The sequence below is a fragment of the Rhinoderma darwinii genome, chromosome 11 (genome assembly GCF_050947455.1).
Source record: "Rhinoderma darwinii isolate aRhiDar2 chromosome 11, aRhiDar2.hap1, whole genome shotgun sequence".
Lineage (NCBI taxonomy): Eukaryota > Metazoa > Chordata > Amphibia > Anura > Rhinodermatidae > Rhinoderma > Rhinoderma darwinii.
The window spans coordinates 69980466-70004312 of NC_134697.1; the positions used below are offsets into that span (position 1 = coordinate 69980466).

Here is a 23847-nt window from a genome sequence, read left to right on the forward strand (position 1 = left end):
AAAATCCCCTGCAGGACCTTGGATCTCCGTCATAGCGTGGAGGTAGTGGCAAGAAACACAGGGGATTGGTACCGGTACAGGCAGGAAGTGTAGCAGGAGGAACCGCAGGAATGGGTGCGGTGATGGCTGTGGTGGGAGCAAGCAGCCGATGGGCTATGGCGTTCACCGACAGGAGGAGCTGGTCTTGTTGTGACTGGAGATCCTCCATCTCGGCCAGCATGGCTTGTGTAGTCAAAGTCTCAGGTTGACCAGCGGGGTCCATGGCCTGAGCGTACTGTCACGGGGCGGGTTATTGGACCCACTAGGCCATACTGCTGCAGCGGGGAGGCAGCTGGCCAAACAACAGGAAACCCCAGAATTACAATGTCCCGCACAAGGGTACCTGGATAGTCCAGACGGTGGCCGCAGTCCTGGCACTGATGTAGATGGTTGCAGCAGATAACGCCAAACGTGGCGGATGACACAGGTGCCGCAGGCTGCGCCAGACGTGGTGGATTCCTCCAGACGTGGCAGATTACAGAGAACGTGGCGGATTCCTCCGGGACGTGGCACGACTTGATGCTAAAGGCACAGCACGGGAAACAGGAACAGGGAACAAGGCACGGGTAACAATCATGGCAATTGATAATGACGATTTCCTAAGTGCGCGGGACACCCTACGGGACACAGCAGAACAGAGCGGAAGTGAGTGCTGTCGACTCCTAGGAAGGAGATGGGGGCCAGCGCTCACGGATCCATGGCTGCGGGCCTTGGGAGGTGAGTAAACCCGACGGCCCGTGGCCATGGACGCTACACACTTCATCCATCAGATAAGATGAATGTGGAGAGAATTGTTTAGTCTGAAGATAAGCCCACCCATGTGCCCATTCATGACTGAGGGATGATAGTGATGAGTTCAGTCCTAGTGATCATTCTACACCCAATCCCGTCCTTCTACAACTATATCTCCCAAATAAAGACAGACATGATTGGATAAAGTTGGCCACAGCAGCCAGTTTATTAACAAACAATGACACAAATAGAAAATTACCATCAACATGTATATAATCAACATTTCTCACACATATTTTAAACAATCATTCAAAGGAAAGAGGTCCTTGGAGCTAAGAAGGCCTGCCAATCTGCCCATAAGTGCAATTTTACCATCAGCCAATTCCCCACAGGCTCATGGGCAGTGTCTAACTGCAGATGGCTAATAATAAATGGCGAATCATCATAGGGCGTTTTGGGCGGCCTCCCGAGCCCGAGGCACCTGGGGGCCCATGGCCACCCAAAGTACAATGTAGTTTGGTCGCTTTTTTTGCCTGAATTTAGGGGGGCCTTGTCTGAGGTCTGTATTAGTTTAGGGGGTCTGATCTGGGATCTGTATTAAGGGGTCCTGTCTGAGGTCTGTATTTATTTAGGGTGCTTGTTCTGGGGTCTGTATTTGTTTAGGGGGATCTGGTCTGGGGACTGCAATAGTTTAGAAAGTGTGGGTCTGTATGTATTCTATGATCTAGTCTGGGGTCCATTTTAATTGGTCTGAGTAAAAGGGGTTGTCCGGGCACATCGATAGGTCATCAGTATAAAAAAACGATCTGTGCCTGGACAACCCATTTAATTTTTGGTTCTGGGCCGTGTTGTCTAAATTTGTGTGTTTCTACAGAGGCTGGAAATAGCTGCAGAAGTGATGGGCAAAGATGTCTCATCAGGAGAAGTCACCATAATGGTCTGCGTCAGATGAAGACAATAAAACGACTACCGTCAGAGAAGACATCACCTGTGAATCACTGGATCTATAGGGGATCTCCTGTCCGGACACGTCTGTTGTAGGAAATCCTTGTATTCTACATATCTTTGTGTACCCAGGACTAATAGACATATGTGTTACCCCATTGTCAAGAGGATGTGTCCCTACACAGTGTGATACAGTCAGCGATGGTTGGAGACGGTCAGTATGTAGGGACACAGCCCTTTGACAAGGGGAATCGTAACAACCATTTGTCAATTCTCGCACAAAAAGGTGGTGTTCACTATAGACACAGCAGAGCGGCGGTGGGGAAGGGGGCCCCAAGTTTGTGGAACAGCCCAGTGCCTATGGTCTAGTTAATCCGCCACTGCCAATAATTCACCCTTGCTCCCCGGGACACAACCCAGCCATTCCATAATATTAGAATATTGTCAATGAATCTGAGCCAGAGGATCACACTTGAAGTTTCCATCGCCTCTTGGAAGACAATGTCTTTCTCCCACCAGCCTAGATAGAGATTGGCAAAGGTTGGGGCACAGGAACTGCCCATTGCCACTCCTCGAAGCTGGTGAAAAAACTTTCCATTGAACGTGAAAGAATTTCATCCCAACACAAATTGAAGCAACCTCATGACGAACTGATTATGGCTAGTAAATGGAGTACCTCTCGATTTCAATAAGTACCTCACTGAGTTACAGCCCTTGTCATGTGGTATACTACTGTACAGGGCCTGCACGTCCAAACTTCCCAAGAGTACACCCTCATCAAGCTGTATACCCTCTAGTTGTTTAAGAACATCCATTGTATCCCTCACATAGGACGGAAGGGTCACCACAAATGGACGGAGAATCTGGTCAACATACAAGCTAGCATTCTGTGTAACACTATCAATGCCTGTTACAAAAGACCGCCCTTTCAGTGGAACTAGACCCTTGTGCACCTTTGATAGGCTATAAAATGTTGCCATCACAGGGAACTCTGGAAGTAGAAACTTGAACTCTCTCTCTCTGGTCAATGATATCCTCTGACCTAGCGTGTGACAACAAACTATTAAATTCCTCTTTATAGGATTTAATTGGGTTATTAGGCAAGATTTCATAACAAATGCGGTAGTCAAGGATCGCAAGGCACATACCAACATAGGTCTGGTGATACATAACGACCACATTACCACCCATACCGGATGTCTTAACAACAATAGATTCATCCTGTAATGACCGGGGGGTAGGGAAACGGACAAGTGAGCCCTAATCTACCCGCCACTCTGTCCCTGCCTACTTGCAACGACCCGCCCTAGGCGACGGGGTACAACTGGGCGGCGGTCCCTGCACTCAGTAAGTGCACGACAAACATACAAGGGAATACAAGCAAGGGAAAGGGGCAGTTGCCCACGGCAACACCGTGAGCAACCAGAGTGGTGAACGAGCCGAGTCAAGCCAGGAGTGTGCGAGGTACCAAACGAAGAGCAGAAGAGTAGTCAGTAAGCCAGGGTCAGTATGGAGCAGGAACAAAATAGAAGGAGCTGTAGCTGGGCCAGGAAACCACACGAAAAAGAATAACAAGCAAGGAGGAACAGGAAATGCAGGTATAAATAGACAGGCGGGAGCTAGCTGAGTCTGGCCAGGTTGCGATAGGCTCTCCCACTCCTAAGCCTGCCAGCCTGAGTGGTGGAAGCTGGAGTCAGTCTCAGGGATGTAGATTCAGGGGCTGACTGATTAATTAAGGGAGTTAACCCCGAAGCGGTGCCTGGCAGATCCTTTACACATCCTTTTCAAGGAGCCTCAGACTCTCCACTTCTTCAAGTGTGATACTGTTCACTTTGCCCTTAGAATGTAAATGGGTCAATTGATCAATGACTACCTTAAGAAATGTATCAATAGGTGTTTTATCATTTATTGGAGGGTTTCTTGTTGACAGAAGGGTTAAATTAGTAAAAGGACCCTCACCTGGTACCCTATTCCCCTTATCCAACAGACCCCCATTGTTCTCAACAATGGCATATCCTCCTCATCTAACCCCAATTTGGTACACCTACGTCTATCTTTAAGCTTAACATTTTTTCCCACTTGAGCTTACGCCCAAACAATTGCAAATCATTCACCCATGAAAACAGGTCAAAAGAGGGTGCAGGTACAAAAGAGAGTCCATGTTTCAATAGACACAATTCTCCCTCTGATAGTTTTCCTTTCGTCCCCGTAGCAAAGTCCGACACTAGTGGGACTTTGGCCAAAAAAATCACACCTATTAGAAGAGTTGGAGAAATCTCCCCTATTGGAAGAGTTGAAACCACGTTTCCCTCTATTTCTTCCTCTAGTATTTACATTGGCGTATCGAGATCTTCCCTGATTTCCCCCTCTGCTATTGACACGATGGGAAGTATCAGTCATAATCAGAGGAGGATAATTCAGTACCAAGGTCATGATTACCCTGATCTTTTCTATTAAATTAAAAAATTCTACCCTCTTTGAAGTCTAACAAGTCTCTACGATATTAAAAATGCTCTCCCTCTAACATGGGCTGTGAATTTTTCCACAGCCTGCTGCAAAACCAATTCCTTTCTCTCAAAGTCCACATGGCCATCTAATTTTCTAACAATTTCTATGTTATCTCTGAGTGACTGTGCATTATTGGCAACCAGAATTTTTCTTCCACCAACAGAATATTCATAAGTCTCAGAGAGGATGCAATGAATTCCTTCTCCCCGTTCTAGAGATAGGTGCGGGTCCCAGAGATGGGACCTGCATCTATCTGACATATCCTGTGGATATGTCATAAATGTCCCCGATTAGAAAACCCCTTTAAGTAAGTAAATCGGAACGGTGCAGTAGCAAAATCTTTAATACCGGCTAACATCACACGCCTCACCAAAGAGAAGCAGCTCCAGCCACCACATTAGGGGTGAGTTAATTCAATGTTTGACCATATATAGCAGGCTAATTTTTAAGTTGATAATTTTGTATGGCCCACGAATGAGGTTATAAATATCCAAATGGCCCATGGCAGAAAAAAAATTTCCCCACCCGTTTTAGACAGATTAAACTTTTTAATAGGGAGTATTGAGAAAATTTCCACGTACTTGTCCTTCCATATCTTATCAGGCACCACTTGCTTCCAATGGGCACCCGATGGGCCCTCAAATCACACGTATAACTCGCCCTTCGCTTGATCATCTAACTGAATCAAATCCACCTCCCCATCTTTGTCAGTCTGCACCGGCAAACTCCCCAACAATTCCTGCACCTCCCCATCCACCGGCGACCCAACCCTCACAGTACCAGATTCCTGCACCACCTCCAACCCAGGGGCAACTCCCAACCCTTGGGATATACAAATTTCATGAATTGAACAAGAAAAAGCAAAAGACTCTTCGGGCTGCGCAGGAGTGGTCCCCCCCCAAACGGAAGAACCGGGACGTTCAGGAGACCAACACGATTCACCTCACATCCATCACTGAGTCATCCGCGCTGCCCAACAGGGCGGTTCCGGTGCCACAGGAGGGACACGTCATGCAACGTCCGGCAGGCCTTTGGACCTCACCCGTCACCGCTGACACTTTGTGCCACCACCGAGCGCGGTCTTCGCAGCCCAAATGGTCCCAGAACTGCCTGTGCGCCAGCTAACACACACACACACACACACACACACACACACACACACCACCCTAACCTCTCCCCTCCTATCACACCGGTCACGTGGCCTTCCCCCATGGCCTGTGGCCTTGATCCAGCCCTTCTGTATCATCAAACACTGTACAAGTATTTCATGGCAATTTTGGCTGACTCGCTCAAGAACAGCATGTCTTATGTCTATGGTACGTATGCCTTTGCCGTAAACTACAATGAACAGGAAGTGAATAAATGCTTTCTTCTACTTGTGAATATGACACCTTTAAAAGTCAAATCATAAATTCTATGATTTAAATTAAATGATATGATTTAAAAAAACCAACTATTTTACAGGCTACAGGAGACGGCAGAGGGACTTTGTCTTGTTAAAATCTTTAATGAAAAGAGCATATATGTTTTTATATAAAAACAGGACATCATAATGATATACAAATGATACATGGCCAAAAACATGTCATTACTTACTACATAGCGTTAATAAGCTAAATATTTAAAGGGGCTATCAGAGTTCTAAAAATTAATGGCCTACCCTCAGGATAGGCTATCCGTATTAGATTGGTTGAGGTCTCACTGTTGGCACCCCTGCCGATCAGCTCTTTGAAGGGGCTGCGGCGCTCATCATTGTTTACACGCTCCTTCAAGTGAATTGGACAGTGGTGTAAAACCTTGCACGGCTGCTACAAAAGTAACGGTGTGTGAACGTACGAACGTAGAGGAGAACCATGTAAACAATGAACAGACTGCAGCGCTCGTACAAGAGCCGCAGCCCCTTCAAACAGCTGATCGGCAGGGGCGCCAAGAGTCAGATCCACTCTGATCTAATATCGATGGCCTATTCTGAGGATTGGCCATCAATTTTTATTACCCGGATAACTCCCTTAATAAAAGTCTGAGGCAAATAATATTGATACCAGATTTGTACAGTAAAGATATTCTGGATAATAAGATGTTAACAAAGAAAAAAGGATCAGGATAAAAACAAAAAAGATTGAGGAAAGGCTAGAAGAAGCCAAACAAAAATAGGGAATAGAAGAAAATTAGAGAGAGTCGTATTAAATGTGGCAACTTTCTTTTTATAATCCTGAACGATGCAAACAACACTAGAAACGCCTAGCAGCATATAACAGTGATCAACCGAAATAACCAAGTGTCACTATATAGAAACCAATGTATGGACAGTCATCAGCAATCACAGAGGTTCCTCTTTATATGAAAACACCCAAGTCACTTGCAAAGAGGGCATGAAGAGGTGGCCAAAGTACCACAGGTACCAGTTCAATTACTTTACTTCTACATATGGTCTCCAATTCATTTGATAAATTAGTCAACTTTAGACGAAACTATACTTTAAACTGGTCCGAAGGGACATACTTGTACACAGTGACCAAATCGGTAAGAGGGATTTTCTTGAGAGCTCCAAACGAATCAGTTTAGTGAAAATAGGAAACCCCCACACGTTTTAGATAACTCTGTCTACTATACATCTTGTGTGAAGGTTTATGGCAGTGCATTGTAATGCAGAAAAGATTCTTGTCTACTATATATCATCTCTAGGTATAATTTTACTATTGCCACTTCATAAAATTGATTCTTGGCCACTAAATGTACCATAGCCATAAACTGGAAATCCCCAACTATTCAATTTTTGAGGACACTTAATAAAATTAAAGACTTACATCAGTTTGAAAGATTTGTTGGTATCTTGGAAAATAAGCTCCGAAAGTATAACACTTAATGGTCAGACTGGTCCTGAGGTGACGTCCTTTGGGAAGCCTATTTCATAAGGCTATACATAAACCCATATTGGTATTAGCACATCTTATACAGTGGACTGCACTGTGGTTTAAAGAGTTTACTTTTATGTATTATACTAGAATCCTATATTTTGTTAACTGGACATGATTATTCAATAGTACATCGAAATAAATGTGCTCATATGGTTATCTTTCACTTCACATTAAACGGTTTCTTTGCTCTTGATATTATGGCTCTGCGAAGCCAAACCTGCTCCCGCATGTGGGAGAATGCACTTTTTTCTCATGTCTATTTCTTTTCAAATAAAGAGTTTGAAAAATATACCCAAAAAATAGATTGGAATTATTTGATTAATATCAGATATTTGTAATATAGACTGAAAATTTGAGAAATTTGAATTAAATGCTGACTTTTTTTTAGTGTTCATGATTTCCCAATGTGCTGAAACTTGCAGTGACAACTAATGGTAAAGGGACTGGAGACAAGAAAAATGAACCAGTAGGCTGTACAGGAGCATCATTATCAAAACCTGGTGTCACGAAGGGTCTGTGGACGCACTGGGCCGTACCGCCTCGGCGGTAAGGCAGCTGGCCAACAGGGCGCAGGTGAATGTCTATAGTTCGTATACCTGTGGCAGCTCAGACAGCAGTAGGGCAGGCTCGGCTTGGACTAGGCAGCAGGCAAGGTGACGCAGGTCAGACGTGGAATACAGCACGACATGAATTTAACACAGTGCTCGACCAGGATGGTATGGAATGCAAGGAACAGAAACAGGAACTGGAACAGGTACAGGAAACAGGAACACACTAGGAGGCTATCACATAGACAAACTAGGAAACATCAACAACGCTCCGGCATATAAGCAGGGGGCTGGACCCCTCTTATAGTCCAGGGTACTCACGGGTCAAAGTTCATCAAAAGTTCGGTATGCGCACTGCCCCTTTAAGAGCGGGCATGAGCGTGCACGCGCACCCTACGGGATCCGGCTGAGGTGAGTGGAAGCGGGCGCTGGTGTCTACTGAGGAGGAGGCTGGGGCCAGCTCTTGCTCACTCGTGGCTGCGGCTGTCAGGAGGGGGTTGGAGCGGACAGCCCGCAGCCATGAACATTACAGTATCCCCCCTCTTCTTGGGACCAGAGCAAGAGATAAACTTCTTCAGAAGAGTAGGAGCATTGAGGTTCTCCTCTGACTCCCAAGACCTTTCTTCAGGACCAAACCCCCTCCAATCCACCAAATAAAAGGTCTTTCCTCTCACTTTTTTGGTGTCCAGGATCTCCTGAACCTCAAAAGGTATCTGAAGGGCCGCTGGAGGCAACCACAGGGCTAGGAGTCCTGGTGTAGTGGTTCATAACCACCGGCTTCAGGAGGGAGACATGGAAGGAGTTGGGGATCTTGAGGGTAGGAGGCAGCCGAAGCTTCTAGGCGACAGGGTTGATCTGCTGTAGGATCTCGAATGGTCCGAGGAAACGTGGGAGCAAATTTGCATGATGGCACCCTTCGTCGGATATTCCTGGAAGACAGCCAGACCCTCGTGCCAGGAAGAAACGGAGGAGGAGGCTGGGGCCAGCGCTTGCCGACTCGTGGCTGCGGCTGTCAGGAGGGGATTGGAGCGGACAGCCCGCAGCCACGGACATTACACTTGGAGAGCAGATATCCCTTTTGCATATTCGCTTTCGAATATTTGTGGAAACCATATTGAGGGGAGAGCGATTTGCAGATGGTTAGTGTGATAGTGGAGCAAGATGTTTCTTTTGTTCTCACTCCAGGTATTGGAGTAGGAGAGGGATCACTTAACTCTTTTCTGGTCACCAATAGAGCGGTTACAAGTTTACCAACTGGTGTTAGTACATGGTGAACTGGTAATTGTGCATTGAATCAGTAGGATCAGGCTGTGGTTGATTGTCAGTACCTGAGTAGCATGACTCACCCGGAGGCTAATGGAAGGGTGGAATGGAGAACCAGCATTTATCTTGCGCAAGAAAGAAAATAATTCTAAGGTCCAAGGATAAACTAGACCTAAAGTGTTCTTTGTTTTTAGTTGCAATATACACATTGGTGCGGATATGGGTCCCACTACAGAACATCTGGGGGAAAATGCCACATGAAAATGAAGCTTGGGGGTACCTGATAACTTGGTATGGTTTCTACTGATAGCAGAATAAGAACAAATTGTCAGTATTTGGTGTATTGTAGCAAAATTGCACCATCCCATTGCAATTTTTAACAGATGTTATGAATTTATATACAGATCAAGAGCAAATACAGAATAATTAGACTAAGAGCACATTCAGACGTGGCAGAAATTTTCCGCTGCAGATTTTGCTTCAAATTGGAAGTAATTGCGCAACAAATCTGCAGAAAAACTTGCATATTTGGCTGGTCGTCTAGACGTGGCAGATTTCACAGCAGACACGGCGCAGATTTCAGGCTTTGCATTGCAGAGGCTGAAATCCGTAGTGAAAATTTGCAGCTTCTCCACAACAGATTGTGCATGCCGCAGAACGTAAATTCCGCACCGCAACCTAGTTTCTGCATCGTTATTTTTCACAACGTCTGCACTAAGTAAAACTAAGAAGCTATAGGAATCAAAGGAGAAAAAAAAATAGTCTTTCCACTGCGGCCTATCTGCCACTTCTGAACGTGTCCTAATGCTCAAACTGGTAAGAAATAACCGCAAATTTGTATCTTCTTTTGACTAATGCTCAAACTGATCACAGACCAAAAGAATAATCAACCAATAGAACCATTGTGAGTGATACTTGTAATGTGACTGGTAAAAACTAAAATTATGCTTCTGAACAATAATCTGCATCTGATTTTTTTTTCTCTGTAATATCCGTCCAATATATTTATACTAGTAAACACACATGGCAGTTTGATAATACATTCCTATGTTAGTAGTTCAAATATTGGCATCAGAAATTTAGGAAAGAAGAAAAGATCTTTCAGTATATTGGGGCTGTGGAGGGAGGTGGATCTGTTCCCATTGCCTATAGTGTGATCCTGTGTTACCTACCTTGAGAGTTATAATATCGGTGTGTAGGTGCAGTCACACGCAGCAGATTTTGTTGCAGAAATTTCTGCGGCTGAAAATCAGTTCCATTCATCTGAATTTGGTTGTTTCTGCAGCAGGTGCATGGATTTCTGCAAGTTTCGTTCAGTTAAGTGAAACAGATTTTCAGTCGCAGAAATTTCTGCAACGCCAACTGCACCCTTACTTTTTATTGTAATCCTGCCCTTTGACTGCTGAGAGTTGTCATACACAGAACAGGAAGTGTCAACCACGTAAGGCTTCAGTGGCCAGTGTAAAAATTGCAAGACTTCAGTTTTTGTTTTTTTATACATAGTAACTTGGAAAAGGTCAAACAACAAATCTTTAAAACAAACAAAAAAAAGTTAATTTAAACAAAAGAATATTTTCTGATGACAGATTCCCTTTAGGGCTCCTTCACACGAGCGTAGCACACCTCGGACGTCAAAAACTGCAGTTTTCTACATCCGAGTTGGACCCGCGTGGGACGTGTTGTCACGGATCCTCCACAGACTACAGTCTATGGAGGGATGCATGACAGTAAAATAGGACAGGTCCTATTTTTCAATGGTGCGTTCACATGCTCCGTTGAAACAACGGCTGTGTGAATGGCATGAGTCCGTGTGATGGTCGTTGTTTTAACAGCCGTCACACGGACGTGATTCACGCTCGTGTGCATGAGGCCTTAAGGAATCCAGTGTTCATTTCTTTAAAGCGTTTGGGTCATCTTTTTTGTCATCAGTACATCTCATCTGATAAGAAAAATGACAAAACAAACATAACACACAACTTATAATAGCTGGCACGGGATATAAACCAGTCTGCTGGACACATGGTTGCACACAACACCCTAGTGGCCACTCTTTTCCTTTACACAGCATATTAAAAAAAAATATTCAGTCTCCATGGGTGTCCTAGTTGAACATACGATTTGATAAGCATTGTGTGTGTAATATATATATATATATATATACACACACACACACATACACACACACACCTGTCTATCTCTATAGGAATACTATACAGCAATGTATTATTTTGACAATGACGTATTATAATTTAAATTAGGCTAAAATATTATGAACAGCTTTTCACTATTTCAACTATGTTTATGTAGTCGGATAATCCCCATCATTGTTGAATTACGCATTGTGTTCTCTTTCCAGATTATATAAATTAATGTCGAAGACATGGCAGTCAAGTTGACATCACTCAGTCTATTTCATCTAAAAGATTTCCTTCTAAATGAACATTCTCTGTGCCCAGTCTGGTAGAATGAACCTGATCTAAAGCTAAACATGGTGGGAAATAAATCCATTCATGAAAATAAACCTGTCTCCTCAGCTGTTCCAGTGTTCTTTACATCGAAGCTCTTCTTTCCATCACTGCTGAATATATCTTCTTATTGATTGGTTCATACACATCAGGTGCCAACGCTCAGGGCATGCCATCTCTTCACCAACTCTTTGGGTTTATTGAGCATTTCATTCCAGTGTTCAAGCTCTCGCCCTCTTGTGTACATGAATGGTCCAACCACAACACGTCCGAGTGAGTTACTTTCTAAATGCGAAAGAGATAGTGATACTTCATTTTTGCATACATAAGTATATATAAAATTAAAGGGCTATACCTATCATAGAATGTTATGACATATCACTAGAATATGCCAGAATATTCAGATCACTGGGGGTTCAACATCTGGGCCATTTACCAATCTGGATAACAAAGGGACCCAGTTCCCTTCAGCTTTTTTTTCCTTCACAGCAGCACTCTCAGCCATTCTCTGTAAGGAATTGCAACATAGTTCCATTTAAGTGATTAGGGTCGTGTTGCAGTTCCCTACACGTTGAGTGGCGGACAACGTCGCTGTCCAGACTATAACGCAGGAGCTGCAGAACTTAGCTAGTGCAGTGACCCTTCATTCTAAGAATGAGTGTCCTGACATTTGGAGCCCCACCGATCAGTTAAGTATAGCATGTCCTACGGTACGAGAACCCCCTTTAAAAAAAGTTAATTTACTGTGAAGTCACTGGTACTTGCATTTAAATATTGGGGATTAACAAGGTTCCTTAGGTCTAAAAACCATTAAAAAAAAATAAAAAAATAAAAAATACCTATTTGGAGTCTAATGTTAGAGTCCAAATTCCAAAACAATTACATTTTTAGAAGCTTTAGTATGAAATTAATGAGACCAATAATCTCATCTTTTCAGTCAAATTATTTGAATGCTTACAAATAGTGGTTTGAGATTTATTTTTCATTCCCCCTCCCTCAATTACGCAGCTGACAGAGTCTCCAGATGGCACTAACTGGCATCTAATTGAGTTTTAGAAGCCTAATTCTCTGCTCTGATATGTAGTGTACAAATATTTGTCTTGGGAAACATTTAGTTTATTAAACCTTCCCAGCATGACTGAAGCTTAACCCCTTAATCCACCATGACATAACCATACGCCATGGTATGGCTTACATTAAGCCACCATAATGCACAATTAAGTCATGGTGATTGCACGGGCACAGGAGCAGTGCCCGAGCAAACCCCACGTTGACTCACAGCATTGACTCACAGCCTGGCTCCTGCTGGAACGGCCGGGATCAGAGATAACTTTGATCCTGGCCATTTAAGCCCTTAAATTCCATGGTCAATAGCAAACGCAGCATTTTAAGTGGTTTGACAGAGGGAGGGGGGGTTCCCTTGTCATCGATTGGCAGCCTGCAAACTTGATCCCTTGCTGTCGATGGGCTTCCATAGCTGATGGCCTAACAAAGGGGCTCCTTTAATGCAGCGATGCAAAAACGAACTTGCAGAAAAAGGTTTTTGTAGTGCAAAAGTGATAAAACAAAAAAAAACCAAAACTATACCTAGTTGGTATAGCCTTAATCATACAGACCCATAGAAAAAGGTTATTTACACTGAATGGTGTCAATTTAAAACACAAAAAACTAAGTAGGATTTGCTGATTATATTTTGCCCCCTGCAAAAAAAAAGCCCTCATGTGGCTTTGTCGAAGGAAAAAAAAAAAAAAAAAAAAAGTTCTGGCTCTCTGAGTGTGGTGATGCAAAAGCTTAAATATTCCTGCAGGTCTCTACACCAAAATAGGCATGGTATTTAAAGAGGTTCTGTCACCACATTATAAGTGGCCTATCTTGTACATAATGTGATCGGCGCTGAAATGTAGGTGACAGCAGTGTTTTTTATTTAGAAAAACGATCTATTTTTACCAAGTTCTGACCTGTTTTAGCTTTATTCTAATGACTTTCTTAATAGACAACTGGGCGTGTTTTACTTTTGACCAAGTGGGCATTGTGGAGAGAAGTGTATGACGCTGACCAATCAGCGTCCTACACTTCTCTCCATTCATTTACTCTGCACATAGTGATCTAGCAAGATCACTATGTGCAGTCACATACACACACATTAAAGTTACTGAAGTGTTCGGACAGTAAATAGACATCGCGTCCAACCAGGACGGGATGTCTATTCACAATCCCGACATTTCGGTAACCTTTGTGTGTGATTTACAGCACAGCAAGTGTAATCTCGCGAGATCTCGCTGTAATTGACAGCACCATGTGATCTGTTGTAAGTCACACACAAACGTTACCGAAGTGTCGGATTTGTGAATAGACATCGCGTCCAACCGGGACTATTTACGGTCAGGACACTTCAGTAACGTTAATGTGTGTGTATGTGACTGCACATAGTGATCTAGCTAGATCACTATGTGCAGAGCAAATGAATGGAAACAAGTGTATGACGCTGATTGGTAAGCTCTCCACAATGCCCACTTGGTCAAAAGTAAACCACGCCCAGTTGTCTATTAAGAAAGACATTAGCATAAAGCTAACACAGGTCAGAACTTGGTGAAAATAGATTGTTTTTCTAAATAAAAACCACTGCTGTAATCTACATTACAGCGCCGATCACATTATGTACAGTATAGGCCACTTATAATGCGGTGACAGGGCCTCTTTAAAAAGAGAACCTTTCACCTGCCCATACACGTGCAGCGGAGTTCACCATGTAATAGGCAGGACTGCACAAACCTTGTGTCAATTTAAAAAAATAAAATAAAAAAAAAATCTATCCTCCTCCGTTATTTAGATATCGGTGTCATTATATTTGGAGCCAGATATGTAAATAACTCCCTGAACGGTCATTGTGGCGTTTCTTTTATTGTAAATTGCAGGGGGGTGATACTTAGCGCACCAACACTGTCCAATCAGCTACAGACAGTATCCGAGCGGCATGTGCTGTGTGATCTCTCTCAGATCAAAAAGTCTCGTCGTCCTGCTCTGCCAAGCGCTGAAGAAACCGTTTAAACGGAGACAGGGTATGTACAGCCCTGCCGATCACATGGTGCACTCAGCGGCACATGTACGGGCTGGTGAAAGGTCCTCTTTAAGGGGTTAAAGAGCATTTCTCTCTCAAAAAAAATAAATCTAAGTAAATATAAGACACTGAAAAATTTGGTCTGATAGGTTGTAAAATTTTAAATCAGCCATTTCTTAATTCTAAAAATGGAGCGTCAACCAATATGGCCAAAATTACAGTTACCATGCAGCCTTAAAAGACTACTAAAAGGTAAATCTGGTTATTTTCCAGAGTGAGCACGGTGCCACCCCTGTCAGAACTTTAGTGATATTGGTCTACTTCAGTTTTTTTTAGTAACAGATTAAAAGGAATTGGTTGGAATCAGAAATAGGGTCTGCTTTTTTTTTTTTTTTTTCAGAAAGAGCGCCACTGTTGTCCATGAGCTGTATCTGGTATTGGGGCCTACGTCCTGCAATAACAGTCACAGGCTATGATAAGTAGCATGGTTTCTGGATAAAAAGCAGACCCTATAGTCTAAACCCGGACAATCTCTTTATTTAGAAAGCAGCTATTAATATTTGTTCAATTTAGATGGTTATTTGTCCCCAATGTGTTTCTGATATGATGTAAACAAATTGTGCTGAACTCCAGACAATGTTACGAAGGCCTGCAGTGCGCTCGGATAGCAACATGTTTAACAAATGAGAGAAATGCTACGGGACAGGTGAAGGTTAGATAAACAGGTGGAGAGGCAATTCTATTTCCCATGTTCCGGTTTGTTGTATTTTCCATCCATGTTGTAGCTTATGGAAAAAATAAGTCATATTGCATAAAAAAACTACAGTGTGTTGTATTTATCTTTTTATTCTTTTATAGGACCTTGTTCTTTGCGGTACTTTGGGCATTGCGTTTTCTAGGACCGGATTGAAACGGTCCACCTAACTGATCTTTTCAGTAGAGTGAAGACAACGATACACCGACAAAATTACTGGCTGAACATATCAAAACAGCTTTACTAGTCTGTTTATTCTATCCTTGCCATTATGGAAATCAGCTCCCCTTGCACGGACTTCCTACTGGGCTTGTGTTGGACTTCTGTTTAAACACAACAGCCAATCTGGAGAGTTAGAGTGAGGAGAGAAAGGGCAAAAGCTTAACCAATAAGGAGACAGGGGGTGGGACTCAGACTACCTCTAGGCAGTGTAGCTAAGCTGTAGTCACAGATCACAGCTCTGCCTTAATGAAGCAGAGCTAAAAAGGAGCTAAGCAGCAAGATTGAGGAAAATAAAAAAGTAGATACTCATCACCGATAGGTACTGTCCTATACAGAATTTTTAAACGCACAACTGGATAGTCCCTTTTAGTTACTTACTGTCTCCTTCAGTATTTTGTAGGATAGAGAGACTAAGACTTGCTGTATCTAATTCGTTCTGTTCCAACTTGAAGCTGAAGGTCTCATTATAAACAGGATTGAGGGTGCCAAGAATAACAGCGGTTTTCTTGCTCTTGATAAATCGGTTGTGATTCATGAGAGACAACTTAACATACGCTGAGCCTACAAAAAAGAGAGGAACAAGAAAACATTGGACATTTCTTTTGCAGATATTAACACAAAAGGACCCTCATATGTTATAAACATAAAACATAATAGCAGAGTTATATTATCTACTAGTATAGAAAACCTGTTAGCAAGAGGAATGTAGTGGTCTGATATATCTATATGCTCCCCATAGCTGCCCCCACACAGTATAATGCCCCCCATAGATGCCCCCACACAGTATAAAGCCCACCATAGCTGCCATCACACAGTATAATGCCCCCCATAGATGCCCCCACACAGTATAAAGCCCACCATAGATGCCCCCACACAGTATAAAGCCCACCATAGCTGCCCCCACACAGTATAATGCTCTCCATAGCTTCCCCCCACACAGTATAATGCTCACCATAGCTGCCTCCACACAGCATAATGCCCCCTCCCTCCACACAGCATAATGCCCCCTCCCTCCCATACACAGTATAATGCCCCCCTCTCTCCCATACACAGTATAATGCCCCCATATGTAGTAACTAAATAGAAAAACAACATAAATACTTACCTATCCTCGTTCCCACGATGGGTGGAGGATCCTTTGCCTCCTCTGCACTGTGCTCAGTGTGCTGTGAGCGGCTTGGCAAAGGCAGGCGCGATGTAGTGACGTCATCGCGCCTGTCTGCACCAAGTCACTCACATCGCACAGACCGGAGAAAGGATTTGTTCCGTCAAGAACAACGGAACCCTGTCACAACGGTGGCAGACGGAAATCATTATCTAGGTTTCCGTCACCATTGATATCAATGCTAAGGGAAATGGAAGCTTAGGTTTCCGTTTGTCTTTCCGTTGAGGGGTTAACCCAACGGAAACCTCCGACGAAACCCCTCAACGGAAGGGCAACGGTGATGTGAACAGGCCCTTATAGATGCATTCTCTAAAGATGCAGTGGAGCGCTCGTAGAGATGTGATCCCATCTCTTTTCCATGGGTGCTGTGAACCTGAGCAGTGCTTCTACTCTCCATAAAAACGGCAATATTAGCAAACAATGAAGGTAGAACTGTCCAAAAGGGCCACAATGTTTTTTTTCTCTTACACAAAATGAAAAGAGCAAAAAGTGACAGCCCATGGAGTACCAACATATGGCGGCATGGCTGCATGAACCAATAGGGAACTTCATTTTCATTGCCCAATGAGAGCCCTCTTAGGCTGGGTTCACACGACCTATTTTCAGACGTAATGGAGGCGTTTTACGCCTCGAATTACGTCTGAAAAAACGGCTCCAATACGTCGGCAAACATCTGCCCATTACTTTCAATGGGCTTTACGATGTGCTGTGCCGACGACCTGTCATTTTACGTGTCGTTGTCAAAAGACGGCGCGTAAAAATTCAGCCTCGTCAAAAGAAGTGCAGGACACTTCTTGGGACATAATTGGAGCCGTTTTTCATTGACTCCAATGAAGAACAGCTCCAAATTACGTCCGTAAAATACGTCCCGCAAAACACGAGTACATGCAATTACATCTGAAATTCAGGAGCGGTTTTCTACTGAAAACAGCTCCATAATTTCAGACGTAATTGCAGTTATTGTGTGCACATACCCTTACTCTATTCACCACCCCCTTAGTAGGAGCATCAGTAAAGCTAAACCAATATTTATTCTTATATTCAACCACAAAAATGTAAAAACAGACATAGACAGACATACAGCCCTTATAGAGCGTGTGTCCTATAGTCACGCAGCCTGTACTACAAGTGAATTGGAAAGGAAGGAAGTTCTATTACAGTTCTTTCCTTCCTCCGCTGAATCCGCCAAAGTTCTCTTCTCCATGGATAATCAGATCTAGCTAAAACCAGACGCCAGAATTAACAGGCAATAAAGATGAAAGATGGAGGAAATCGCATAAACTGAAGAATGAAAAGTTTTAGAATTTTTGTATTTTATCTAGATTTTCTGCAAATCAGTAAATACTCTGTATAGCGCTCTAAATGATCAGCCCTTTTACTGGCTAAAGTAGTCCATCTCCCCACTGTAGCCTATCATTTGGCTAGGATACACATGGTTTGCGGTATTTTTTTCAATAGTGGTTATAGTCCCATATTACACATCAAAACATACTTATATTATATTATGGCCTATATAGACATTAGGGGACTAGTATGTGGTTCGGATATTTAGGATATTGTATCTGTAGTGTCAATTACACATGTTCATCAAACCTACATTCCGTTGAGGTAGCAGACAAGGCCCACATATGGAGTATTTTTAAAGTTATTTACTTCAATGGAGCGGAGCTGCAATACCAGACACAACCCATTGACAAGTGTGGTGCTGTTTTTGGAAGACAGCAGCCATGTTTTTTAACCCTTTTTAACATTTTGAAAAACGACTTAGGGATGACCTAATAACTATGCATAAATATATAAAAGGTTAGTACAGAGAGGTCTACATGATCTATTTATACCTAAGACTATAACTACAACAAAAGGGGCATCCACTTCATCTAGAGGTTTCTACATCATCATAAAAGGGGTCCTTTACTGTAAGAGCAGTGAGACTATGGAACTTTCTGCCACAAAATGGTGTCAGGACAAATTCATTGACAGAGTTTAAGGCTATGTTCACACAGGACGGATATTCTGCTTAAAAGCACACAGGGTATCCACCCTGTGCGCCGCAGGGTATTCCGGTCGAAAAACTGCACCAAATGATTGGCCAAAAAACGGAACAGAATTTCCGCTGCGGAAAACTGCACATAAAATTAAAAAAAAAAAATTAAAACGTAGCCATGGCGATGCGTCCCTCCGCCGTCCTCCAGGGATGACGTTTCATCCCATGTGAGCGCTGCAGCCTGTGATTGGCTGCAGCGGTCACATTGGATGAAACGTAATCCCTGGAAACCGGGCTGGATGAAGAATTCTGTTAAGTATTAGCTTTTTTTTGGGAGTTGCATTTTTTCGGTGGAATCGCTGCTTTTCCGTTGCAAAAAAAACATTTTCTGTTTGTTGCGAGCTTTAACTCCCCATTGAATTCAATGGGAAAAACCAGCAACAAATAAGCAGCGATTACGCAAATACAATAGACATGGGTGGATCAAAAAAACAAACAAAAAAAAACGCACCGCAGGTCAATTTGAGCGTTTTTTTACACTCATCATTTACTTTGCGTGTGGATGAGATTTGTTCAACTCTCATCCACTCTGCTGCTACTGTATTATACTGCGGATTTTCTGCAACAAAAAAATGTTGCAGAAAATCTGCAGTATTTACGCTACGTGTGAACTCACCCTGAAAGGACGAAACCAAAAACAAAAAAAAGATGCAAAAACGCAATAGTAAAGTATCAAATATAAAATATATACATTTTATTGAAGAATATTAAAATGTAAGATATAAAAAGGTCCACAGACACACTAAAGAAAAGACGCACATCAAAAAAAGTCCTGCACATGAAGTAACAAACAATGTCTACAAGGGTAAGAAAAAATAGGATGTAACATACAAATGTAGACAAAAATTATACATACCAATATATGAACGCATCTTCAATGTAGGTCTACATTAGAAGATAATACAAGAGGAAAAGTAACCATGCTGACCCATAAGGTGCTGGAGTCATTTGATAAGCGTTCACCCTCAAAAGGAGCCTGGAGGCCTTTGTAGAGAGTAATTCTATTACGAGGTATGGGTACTAGATCACAAAGATGGGTCGTTAATCCAGGTATTTATTCTGATACTTGGCATTGAGAAGGAATTGTTTTACTCGAAGAGAAGGATAATTGGCATCATAGGGGATGTTTTGACTTCCTCTGTATCAACACTACAGAAGAACAGATAGAACTACCCAACAGGCAATTTTATTTTCCACATATATGATTACATTATGCTATATAGAAACTAAATACAAAACAAAAGAGTATTCATTGTATAGTGGAATAGCTCTGTATAGCCAGATTTTATCACTATGCGAGACGTGATAAGTGATTGTACCTCCACATGCACTTAATGTCCAGTCCATCATGAGCAGGCGAGATCATTGGGAGGTATTAGGCCAGATTCACATGTTCCCGATAATTGCTCTGTGTAAACAGGGCAACGATCAGTCGATGAACGAACAAATGCACGTTCATTGGCGGATTGTATCATTTTAAATGCCTTAAATTTTACTGTTGTCTGCCGCACATCTCCTTGTGTAAACTGGTAGATGTACTGCCAACATGATTGAAATGTATGAGGACAAGCGATCGTAGTAACAAGCTCTCGTCCCCATACTAGCTCCTTGTGAAAGGAGCAAACGAGCGCCGATCAATGAGCTGCCTTGTCGATTGGCGCTTAGTTTACACGACCCATGTCGCCCTCCCACAGCTGTTTCAACAGGAAAAAAAGAAGTATGGCTCTCAGAATATGGTGAAAATAATTTTATAAAAAAAAAAAAAAAAAAAAAAGGGGGATTTTCTTGTGCAAACGCTGTAAAACATTTCTATTCGCTATGTCACATTTGCAAAACTCCTGTGGGACCAAAACAGTCGAAACCCCCCAAAAGTGACCCCCATTTTGGAAACTACACGCCTCGAGGTATTCACCTAGGGGTGTAGAGAGAATGTTAACCCCGCAGGTGTTTTACATAAATTAGTGTGCACTCGATATTGCAGAGTGAAAATTGGATTTTTCCATAGTTATGCCAATATGTGGTGCCCAGCTTGTGCCACCATAACAAGACAGATCTCTAATTATTATGCTGTGTTTCCAGGTTCTAGAAGCATCCTACATGTGGCACTAATCTTTTGCCTGGACATTTGACAGGGCTCAGGAGTGAGAGAGTACCATCCGAAATTGAGGCCTAATTTGGCGATTTACACAGAATTGGTTCACAATTGCAGAGGCTCAAATGGGAAATAATAAAAGAAACCCCACAGAAGTGACCCCATTTTAGAAACTGCACCCCTCAAGGCATTTATTAAGGGGTTTAGTGAGCATTTTCACCCCACAGGTATTTTCCATAAATAAATGCGCTGTGGATGGTGCAAAGTAAAAATTTAAATTTACCCCAGAATTGCCAATTCAGTGGCAATTATGTCGTGCCCAGCTTATGCCACTGAAGACACACACCCCAAAAATTGTTAAAAGGGTTCTCCTGGGTATAGCAGTGCCATATATGTGGAAGTAAACTGCTGTTTGTGCACGCTGTAGGGGTCAGATGGGTGGGAGCGCCATTTGGCTTTTTAAGCGTGGGTTTTGCTTGGTGGTAGTTTTGTTTGAGTATTACTGGTGTTTCCCTTTATAATGTGGTGGCATATGTGAGCTGCGCAGAGATCAGCGGCATAGTCAGGGGGTAAAATAATGGGGGTAAACAATAAAAAGATCCATAGATGTGTGTTACGCTGTGAAGCAATCATTTCTGCACAGGCCGGTGTCGCACTGATAAACAGTGTTTTTACTTATCCCCTTTTGGTCCACACTCCGCACCTTTGCAGTTAGGGAAATTTTGCTAGGAAGTGTTATCCTGGTATAATACGGGCGCCCTCGCTTCTAGCAGATATGTTTGGGCCCCCCCTTCCTGGTTCCCTAATTTTAGGGCCCCGAAAAATCACCTCTTGAAACAGACAAAATGTTCCCCTCTGATCTACACAACTGCATATTTTTTATTTCCTGACTTATGGGAGCCTTAACTTATTTTATTTTTTCATAGACGTAGTGGTATGAGGGCTGTTTTTTTGCGGGACAAGCTGTAGTTATTATTGGTACCATTTTGGGGTACATGCAACTTTACATTGATGTGTACTGTAGTTTACTAGAAATTATTAACAGAAGGAAAAGATCACATTCATTATGAATTTGCTCTTTGTGACCTTCACAGAGAGAAATCTGATGACATTTCCAAGGTGTCCATCAAACATGCCATGAAATAATTACTCAACAATGTTCTGTCATTTGCATCAGACAGGTGACCTATAACCTTGATGGGGTATCAGTCTTAGGCCTGATTCACACGAACGCTGCGCATCTCTGACATGAAAAATGGCAGCTTTTCGCGTTCGAGCTGCATCCGTGATCAGCGCTGCGGGACGCAATGTCACGCATCCCCCATAGATGAGTCTATGGAGGGATGCGTGATGCGCGAAAAGAACGGACATGTCCTATTTTGGCACGGACCAGTCACACGGTCCGTTGAAACAACGGCTGTGTGAACGGCCACATTGAACAACATAGGTCCGTGGCACGGCCGCTGTTTCAACAGCCGTCCCACGGACATTTAACACGTTCGTGTGAATCAGGTCTTCTTAATGTACTGTGTGCCCTCTTTATGGCAGAGGCGATAATCTTTAATCAGGTGTCCATCTGTTAGATCCAATTCACTAACTGGAACCATAGAATTGTGTAGGAAATTGAATCCAATGCTAAAGAGAAGAAAGTATCATGTTCCCAGCGATAAAAAGTCCCAGAAATCATCAACTTGTGCATGATAACAGTATACAAGAAAAGGGGTATTTTAGTACAGAAGAGAATTGCAGCTGAAATTATTAAATTGTGATTATAATTAGATTCAACATCATGTATTGTATTTGATTCCGAACGCGCTCCTCTAGTATTAACCATTAATGATGAAAAAAAAAATAGGCTGCTAACCATCCACAAACAATCAGAAAATGAGAGGACATTTGGCAGCTTTCTGAAGGAGCTTGTACAGGTTATTGTGATTGGAAGCATCACCCTTTTACAGTAAATGCGGCTATTGTGTTCATATCAGTAGTCTAAGCGACAAACATTTATTACCTATAATCTTTATCATAAATTTGTAGTTTTTCAATCCATAAAAGTTTTTTGTATGTCTGTGATTGTGGTCATAAAAAAAAAAAAAAAAAAAGGAGGTTGACAACCTTGGCTACTAGCCGTAAAGCTTCCAATGTAAGTGGCCTGTTATAGTCGCATAGCTATCGGCCTCCTCGATATTATAATTATTGTCAGAAACCAGAGGACCTTTCAGAGTTTGCAGCATGCGGTTAGACTGCCGTCCCCTGATATAAAAGAACACCCCCTGCCTCTTCAACACAGCAGCCTGCAACACAAGAGGCTCAAAGAAGTTTCCACATCAGAATGAATGCATTAGGTAAAGGGTAAACTGTATATAAGGAGGTAGATAGAGCACGAAGAACCTCACTATTGTAAGTAGATTCAGCAGCAATGCATATTTATTTATTTATAGTGTTTGGGTGGCATTAGTGTTCTCAGAGTGCTCTCACTTAATTTGTATACTGTATTGCCTTGTATGCACGTTTTGCTTCATTTTGCTGAAATGTGCTGATCACATATACACTATACATAAAAATCCCAAAAGTTTGGAGTTGGTGACTGCCTCCATTTTTTGATCTTGCACTCCTCCCATTCTGCCCTGGGTGATTTTAAGTAGTTTAATGCTGGTTCCTACCATCCCCAGGTATACACTGCATTCCAAATTATTATGCAAATGTTATTTTTCGCTGATTTTCCTAAATAGTCGATGCAAATGACAGTCAGTATAATCTTCAAGCCATCAACCGTTGGAGAATAATGCAAATTTTATTGAACAAATCTCCTAATGATAACAGATTTTTTTTTTTTAGAAGTAAAAAACTCAAAATGCACTGTTTCACATTATTATGCACAACAGAGATCAAAACATTTTAAAGGTTGTAAAGAGAACTAAAATGGTAATTTGTTGAATTTGCAGCATCAGGATGTCATATTTACAGAAATCAAAAGCTCTTTCAATCAAAAAAAAAAACGTAGCAGCCCAGGTTCCATGTTAACATAGGATCCCTTCTTTGATATCACCTTCACAATTCTTGCATCCATTGAATTTGTGAGTATTTGGACAGT

General features: G+C 42.4%; 1 protein-coding gene across 1 annotated transcript in view; it reads right to left on the minus strand.

Moving 5' to 3' along the window:
* Window positions 1–11179: 11179 nt before the first annotated feature.
* Window positions 11180–23847, minus strand: part of LOC142662966 (synaptotagmin-15-like) — a 71747-nt gene continuing 59079 nt past the window's right edge. Inside the window, exons 7-8 of the mRNA XM_075841259.1 lie at window positions 15831–16013; window positions 11180–11703 (exon numbers count right to left, since the gene is read on the minus strand). Of these exons, the coding sequence (XP_075697374.1) occupies window positions 11567–11703; window positions 15831–16013 (320 nt within the window). The 3' untranslated portion in view covers window positions 11180–11566. The remainder of the gene's footprint in view (window positions 11704–15830; window positions 16014–23847) is intronic.